Genomic DNA, 8,888 nt, shown 5'->3' on the forward strand with positions numbered 1-8,888 from the left:
ATATATATATATATATAATAAAAGGGGGCAAATAAAGCGAATCTTCAGGTAGCTTTTTAGTGTACAAGTTTTGTTATAATATTAAAACGACATAAGCTATATTTAGCTATTATAAAATGAATGTTACAATTTTAGTAACTATTTTATAATTAAATACAATATCACGATTGTTTGTTTCTATTTGTGTTCTATGTTGTAATTTCCATGCAAGCATGGTTCCTTACTCGATATTTATAACAGGGTAGTGTTTAATCTACAATCTACACGAGGGTTTAGCACGTAACCTCTTTTACACAAGGGGAGAACAACAAGGCAGTGCATAGCAGCATAGGATAGTACCGATTTGGTTGTATAGTACAGTTTGAACGTCGAAACAGAACAGTACTGGAGTATGTATACGTTGAAACAATGCTCTACTGTCTGCTGCTCTGCGTCACAGTTCTGACCCCGTGTGAAACTAGCATTGGTCACGCACCTGTGTAGTCGTGTAAGCGTCTCCGTTGCGGTACCTCGTCACCTGCCGCTTGCGCCGCACGTAATGGTAGCAAATCGCTTTCCACCTGTGTATATGAAAGCAATTTAATATTCAGCTATATAAGTACGAGTCGGGAATATCCTATACGACATACGGTTATTGGTAAAATTGTTAATTTTTATTTTGAATCAAATATATTAACATTAATGTCGAAGTTAAAGAGAATGTTTCTAGTCGCGTCATAAAATATTAAAATTGATTTTAATTAATGTTCCATACCATACTCTAGGCGTTGCATTCCTCATAGCGTGCACTCTCGTGCTGACTGCGGCGACATCCACACGTCTCGCCAGCTGTATCCTAGCTGTACTGTGGTAGCACTCCACTAGATACACTAAATAAAGCAGTAGAACGAACGCTATCGGTATATACGCGTAGCCAACGTCGCATGGCGACTCACGAACTGTTCGCTTTATTGGAAATCTGAAACAAAACGTTTTTGAGTGGAAAAATTGAATTTTTGCTCTAAGAGTCTATGTACATTTTTAATTGTGCTTATCCAGCCATCATATCTACATTGTTTGCTGTTTCCAGTTAGTTACCAAGGGTTATTTTTATTGTTACAAATACTGATTTCGACGATAAAAATGAGAAACAAGTTAACGCAAAAACACTAATAGTTTGCTGGCCTTAGTTTATATAATTAGCAAAGATTGTACAATTAACTTTATGACGTCATGAATTTTAATTTGAAGGATTCTTTATAAGAATAAAATGCTCAAATAAATCAAAATAACGTATGCTTTTACGCGTTAGACCAAAGCGGCATAATAAATAAACGCCATCCATTTGCAAACGGAGAAATGTACGTCATAAAATATTAAAGGTTGTTTACGAAGTTTGTTTCGAGTGTAGCCGTGGGAGGATCCTGAAAGGCGCGATCTAAAATTAGCCTCACTTAAAATTAATTTTAACAGATGATATTTGGATTCTAGTTTTTTATTTCAATATTTATTACATAGAATTGACCTTTTTCGTGTAACAGAGTATACGTACACAAAAAGTACAAAAAAACACAACAGTATTGAATTAGACAAAGAAAAATTATACAAAGAGACTACACAACAATTTCATTTTCTTCTAGAGTTTTTAATTTAATTTCTAATAACCTAACTCGTATTTTGAACTATTGAAAATTAGTCTGTTAAAATCTCGTGAAACAAAGTGATGACAAAATTTAATAATAGCAAAGACATATAGAACAAAAGAGGTCTAACTAAATATGACAATTATCTTTGAGCATCAGGATTATTCTATGATTAGGCGTTCACTGGCCACTTTAGACACATAATATTGACATCGTATCACTCACGTATTAAGATCGATGAGTTCACGGTCTATCTCGGCGGTGTTGCACCAAGCAACGGAACTGAGGCAGCCCGCGATCATTAATGTCAGCAGGAAGCACTTCCAGTTACCCTCCCGCCGTAGCACCCCGCCCAGGCTCTGCTGACGAGGACGCTGCCAAATAATATCACCATTTGAAAGTAGAAAAAAAATCAACTGAATGTTCTATTGCCATTTTCGGTCGTAGTAGACATTTTAATTGCTACGCCGTAGCAACGTTACTGTATGGACTATGAGTTCCACTACTGAAATGTATTGTGAATAAGTGGCTAGACAATTTTGTAACAAATGTTTCGGTAGTGAAAAGTCACTACGTTGGTATGGCGTAGCAATTTAAATACTATAAAAGTACCATGCGGTTGCGAAATATGTTGAGTACATGTTTTAATGTTTCGCTTGTATAAATAAAAACTTAATTAATCAGAAACAATTTTTTTACATAAACTAATCGAGGCGTTTGTATTAATTTTTCAGATAAAGAAGTGTTGAATTTGTAAGCTTTGTAAATGTTGATTTAAAACAATAAATGTATACAAAAATCGTACATAGCTTAACATACTGTAGCAAGGCTGACAGAATCACTCTCTCGTTATTGATTTCCCGCATATTCTTTGTTTCATGTAACCAGACACAATGGAATTCGATATAAGCACCTATTTTTTATCAAGTACACTCTGTATATTTTATTTTGTCTTGTCATATTATTACAACTTTGGATATAACAAAGATAGCAATACTTGTTCAGAAACTTTAGGTTATAATTGAGGTAAATAATTTACAGTTACTCAAATTAGTTATTCTTATGTTTTAATTTTCCATTCACTTATAATTCACAGTTTGTAAAGTATTGAATGACAAATTAAAGCCGTTCAACGCGGATCGATTTAATTCTAATTTTGATAACACATTTGTTTTCGCTATTAAGTCAAATTTTCAACTAATTACGTTACGACACAGTAGTCTAGCGTAGATCTTGATTTGCTTTCCTAAAAACAACTTGAAATATTCCGTACGAACTAAATAAACTAAATAGCTAAACTAAATAAATCCGTACGAAAAATATAGTTTCTAAGTGTTGCCTTGTGTAACAACTAAGTATTTGACCTTAGTTGACTTCTTCATTTATAAATATCATTCTTTTAGTAGTTTATTAATCATCAAACTTTGTTTTACTATTTGGAAACAGTTTACAGTTAAACAAAACAAATATAGATAGGTTATAAAATATGCAAGTTAAGTAGCTAAGCTCTACAGGTGTGGATCAATAATGACGCAATACAATTCTATTTTGAACCGACGTTGTTTACTATTTGTGAAAATGAAGTCTAACTTTAAAGGTGCATATTGTCGGATGTTTCGCAGTGTTATGTAACACGTTACACGACGAACATCTAATTCGCTTGTTTCGAATGTTATATAACACCGAATGCCGTCTGTGCATACGCATTTTAAAACAAATCAGTGATTGACCATTACTCGTTTACCACTTGTTGTTACATACTTATAACAACAAGTGGTAAACGAGCAAGCGGCCGCCTGAATCCTGAATGGCAAAGCGACCCATAGACATCCGCAATTGCAGATGCGTTGCCTACCCTTATTCGACAGAGGAGGAGACGCACATAAAGAGGATGTTTGCCCTTCCTATGCATCTCCTCCGTCAAATCCACATCCCCTTCCCATCCTCTCCTTAAAAGAAGAAGGTGGTAAAGAGAAAGGGACTTAAATTAGGCCTCCGGAACCACACTCATCATATGAAACACGGAATTGCTTCCATTTCACGCCTGTCTTCTGTGTGGTCGTGGTATTACACCGGGCGTGCCGGCCCATTCATGCTAAGATGTTAAAGCGGGCACTACCACTGTTAATCAAATATTTAAAACACATCTTAAGCATTAACAAAAATAAGTTCTCATCTATAATTCATAAAAAATAAAGCTTTAGGTTCTAGCGTAAATAATTCATTAGCTAACAAAGTTTACAGACAGTAATCTAAAGTTTAATATCAAAGACTCATAGTTAATCAACTTTGAGGGTCTATCTTTCATTATATTAATAACATTAAGATTAAAATGTAATTTAAATAATTTTAATAAGGTGTCCAATTGCGAAGTCAGTCAGTCGAAATATTGCAATAGGAATAAATCTATACTAATATTAAAAGTGGAAAGATTTGTATTTTTGTATGCATTTGATTCACGCAAAAACTATTGGGCCGATGTTAAAAATTATTTTACCATTAGAAAGGTAATTGATCTGTGAGTAACATGGGTCATATTTTTTTTATTTCACGCGGGCGAAGTCGCGAGAATAAGCTAGTATAGAGTACAAACGTAATATAATTTGGTACAAAACGTTTTTCACAAACTAGCATTTCACTGTGACTAGTTTCTCAGTAAAGCTCGACATGGGTATTGAATTTTCAATTTAATTTATATTCACACTGAACGTCATCGTAAAATTAAATTATTTACTTGATGACTTCGCCCGCGTGAAATTAAAAATATAGCCAATGTTACGCACAGATAAATTACCATTCTAACGGTGAAAGGATTTTTAAAATCGGCCTAGTAGTTTTTAAGTTCAATACATACAAAAATACAAATCTTTCCTCATTATAATATTAGTAAACATGCCTCTTGGATCTAATATTTTGATAAGCCAATGATATAAGAAAGTTCGTTTTTAATACGGATAGAGACAGTTACAAAGTTGCAAGTTCTGAGGGTCCATCAAGAATATTTTCATAACGTCATCGACTTTGTATGAAAGTTTATAAGCTCGTTGTAGTTAAAAAATGTCAACATGACATTAACATTATAGCGCAAGTAACATAGTTTCCGATGTCGGAACGCCCGCGGCGCTCCAATAGCGACAGGTCAAGGCTCGCTTCATACCATGTCATGGTTTGCAACTGGCTTTGATGTTAAAGGATATGCCTTTATTAAAAATGACTCTGCAGTCGCTAGCAGTTTTAACTTTGACAAGCATGTGTTCAAAAAGTGATATTTTAAACACTAACTTTGTTAGCTTTTCGTTCGTTGTGCTATTCATACATTGGAGTTCGAATTCATTTAATCATCCTAATATTATAAATGCGAAAGTTTATATGGATGGATGGAGGTTTGTTAGAGTTTTTAGTCTAAAGGACTGAATAGATTTCGATGAAATTTGGTACAGATATAGAGGATAATATGGAAGAACACATAGGCTACTTGCATTTGTTTTTTTTTTAATTCCGTGCGGACGGAGTCACGGCGAAAGCTAGTTTTATATAAAATCATCATTTGTTTCCCTACTTGGGTTTGATACAATAGATTTTATCTTACAAAACATTCATTTATTAATTTAGTCATTAAATTCTTTATTTCACATTTGACGCAACATATTTTATAAAAAAAAAACAGTCATGTTTTGTATGTCTTATTAATTTCCAAAGCTGACTACGATCTACGATTTTTGTTCAGGGAATGATTACTTAACATCTGTTAATAAGACACTTCAGATGAATAAATTAATTTCTACTATTGACCTTTGATGGTTTGAATTCGTTACATTTATTCTATGATGCATTGCGTTTCTCTGCAATATGCTAAATAAAACAGTCTATTTGAAAGTCAAGGCGCGCGGTTGGAAGCAAATTTATGGTTAAGGCGGTTCAGAGAAAGGCGCTGGCCTTCTCCTTGTAACTTATAATATTATTTACAAGAAAACTATTTGTATGAAATGGTCAGGGCTTTTGTTACTCTGTTTTTATAATTTGCAACAATTAGTATAATAAATAACTAAAAATTAGCTATAAATATGCATCTATATAGTTGTACTTTTGTTATCATGTTAGATAGAAGAAAAACTTTCACGTAAACATTAAAAGGAAAAGCTCATAAAAAGGAGCTTTATGTGTCACATAATATCGTCATTGTGACATTCTCTTCAACCAAAAGGAGTATATTGATAGATGTCAATATAAATAAAAACCCTCTTGTCTTCTTGTCAATTAGATGAAGAGCAACATTTGTATTGTATTTTCTTTTGTTTTTGTCTATGTCATAGATGTTACATGTGTATAACAAGTTGTTATAATTATATGAGAATTCCTAACTCAATGTTTGTTTTAAACATAATCATTAAACTTAACTCTTACATTTAAAGTAGACTTAAATTACGAAGTTCGTCTTCTAATCAAGTTCCTTAAGTTGTTCTTTAGCTTGTTTTACGTTGTCCTTTGTAGTTTTCATTTATAATAAATAAAAGAAAATGAATTCTTGTTTAAAATTAACAAGGCAACGCATCTGCAATTGTGAATGTCTGTGGGTAGTGGTTGCTTCGCTATTTGGGTGAATTCAGGCCGCTATCTCGTTTGCCACCATATGATATAAAAAATATTACTGGGCAATCTTTCTATAAACCGCAAAGCAAAAATTGCATACTAGAAATAAAACCTACTGAGTAGGCATTTAACTAATTCATTAGTAGATATAAATGTTAAGTTCCATAACAAGCAAACAACACACAGATAGCATCTTTATTTACCCCAGGAATAGATGAACAGATAAAAGCATGTACACGTTAGTAACGAGTTCCCACTAATAACAATTATCTTTAATAAATCGTATACTGGGAGTTGGCTTCCCTTAGCTACGTTCGTTTTAAGAGAACACGTTAATATTGTATGGGGTCGGAACAGTTCAGCATACGTAATATAGTGTACGTTGGGGAATAGTTATAAACTAATATAGTTATATACGGTGTTCCGTACGTGAACACAATGAGGACTCGGTTGCTGGAAGCGAAACTAATCTAATGCGCTCCAAAGATCATTCGATTACTAACAGGTAATCGATTTTTCAAATGCTTTGTTCTATTTTAGACTCAATATCAATGTTGTTGAGTTAAGAATTATAATGGCTTAAAAGTAAAATATTGATTTACAAATTATAAACAATTTTATAATATTTGCTAACACAATTTTTATAGCAAAATATTTCTTACTAAGCGTGTACTATGAACGCGAACCCTCGGCCTGAGATATTATTACAAAACGTATTTTAAAATAATAAATCTTAACATCTCATTGAAATGTATAGAAAACGGTCACTCTCACATTAAAATGTAGCTTAATGTCTTGGAAATAGAGTTCAATTTACAATGCTCGATATGGTTTAACAAAAGGGTCATGTTTTTCCTTTCCATGCGGTTCTATAAAAAGTCCTCCCGAATAAAAAGGTATTATTACTATACGCCTTTCTGTTTTCGCGTTGTTTTCCCTAAGACAAAGAGAGAATCAATTATGCGCTTAAAATACTGGCTTGACAATACAATTTCTATAAGTCATCTTTTTTTAAAAGATATTATAAAGGTAAAAAGAAATGCAATAGTATTCAATTCATTAACAACGTGACTCTCATCTCGAATACTGCAGATGTACTTTTACATAACGGAATTTGGACCGATTCCAAGAACTCTTGAATTATATAATAATAAAGTTTATTATATAACAAAGTTTAACACCTGAAACGGGATACAACAATTCTAAGCACATAATTAGCTTAATATCAAAAAACTTGACACAAAATTAAAGTCTGAAAAGTGTAATACTAGCTTAATGAAAGTTAACTTAAACTTGTACTATTTCTACATTCAAAATAACTTAAACTACTTTAGTTTAACTTATTGATACTTTAAAAAAAATTAATAAAGCTCTGAAAACAAAACTTTCATTTCTAATTAAATAAAAGTTTAATAATTTTTAGTATTTCTGTAATTTCTTGAGTAAGTATTAAAATGTAGAAGTTTGAAAAATGCTTAAAAAATACGATACCTACCAAATCCTCATCATCGTCAGAAAAAATGTTTTCTCGATCCTGCGTCGTCATACCTCCTTATTGTGCACACACAAAAAACATTTCTTCATGGCTCACGCACACAATACACAACCCTCCATCACTAAACACTTTAACTGCATCCAAAGTTCCCCTTTACCTCACTGTATTCCAAAACTCATTGTTAACTTAGAATTGTCAACTGTTAACTGTCTAAACGATCAATATTACGAAATTATTAAAATTTAAAAAATGATAAAGAAGTTATCTATATTCGAAATTAAATTGGAATGTTTACGAAGCCGCTTTTCGATGTCGATGAAGCGAGCTTTCGGGGCGGAATGAGGGTGCTTACTGCGGGACCGAAGGGCGGGCGGAGTGCTGCAGCGTCCCGTTGTCATGGTAACACGGTACGTCGCTGCGGAGGGAAGCTTTTCTAATTCTATTTTGTTGGACGTAATTTTGAGAATACACATTTATAATATGCCAAAACCTTCGCTTTGTTTTAGTACATTTTTTCAGATTTGGACACATTATATCGTATTATATTTCATGTCTATTATCTATCCGATTTATTCTAAGAAACATTTAAAGTATATAAGAAAAAAAATGTTATTTAAATTAACCATTACACTATGTAATTTTAATAAAAAAAAAGAAAAGGTTTTTTTTTCGGGTTCGTTCCATTGTTAGTAAAAATCTGTACTACCATAAAAACGAACAGAATGCAAATCGGGGGAAAGGTGAATTTTATTTCGTTGGCCGCTACGGAGGTGATTTATGTTGGTACGTGCCGCTCGTAAGTAATTACATATACACGAAGGAGCTGAAATATTAGGGTTGGCATTCAAATTAAATTTACGTCCGAGATTTGATCGTAAATCGTTATAGTCTTGGACTTAAGTGTACTAGGCTTCTTATAAAACTCACGATTAAATACAATAAAAATTAAATATTTCAAAGAAAAAGATAGCAGGAGACCTCTGTTTTTATTTTAATGAGTATAGAAATTGTGTAATCATTTGAAACGATATACTTACGGTACCAAAAAATAATTCTAACAATTTGTTCCGTAAATCTCTACAGACTAGTATTGTTATATTTATTTTGTCACAGAATGAGCGGGATGGCAGTATTGTTTTAATACATTTGTTAATAAAATGCAGACATGTAAAGGAAAATTT

General features: G+C 32.7%; 1 protein-coding gene across 1 annotated transcript in view; it reads right to left on the bottom strand.

Moving 5' to 3' along the window:
* LOC106101517 (transmembrane protein 151B-like) overlaps positions 1–8,032 on the bottom strand; it is a 10,727-nt gene extending 2,695 nt beyond the window's left edge. Inside the window, exons 1-4 of the mRNA XM_013280768.1 lie at positions 7,708–8,032; positions 1,848–1,996; positions 755–958; positions 476–560 (exon numbers count right to left, since the gene is read on the bottom strand). Coding sequence (XP_013136222.1) covers positions 476–560; positions 755–958; positions 1,848–1,996; positions 7,708–7,758 — 489 coding nt within the window. The 5' untranslated portion in view covers positions 7,759–8,032. The remainder of the gene's footprint in view (positions 1–475; positions 561–754; positions 959–1,847; positions 1,997–7,707) is intronic.
* Positions 8,033–8,888: the final 856 nt, after the last annotated feature.

This window comes from Papilio polytes, unplaced genomic scaffold (genome assembly GCF_000836215.1).
Source record: "Papilio polytes unplaced genomic scaffold, Ppol_1.0 DF823980.1, whole genome shotgun sequence".
Taxonomy (NCBI): domain Eukaryota; kingdom Metazoa; phylum Arthropoda; class Insecta; order Lepidoptera; family Papilionidae; genus Papilio; species Papilio polytes.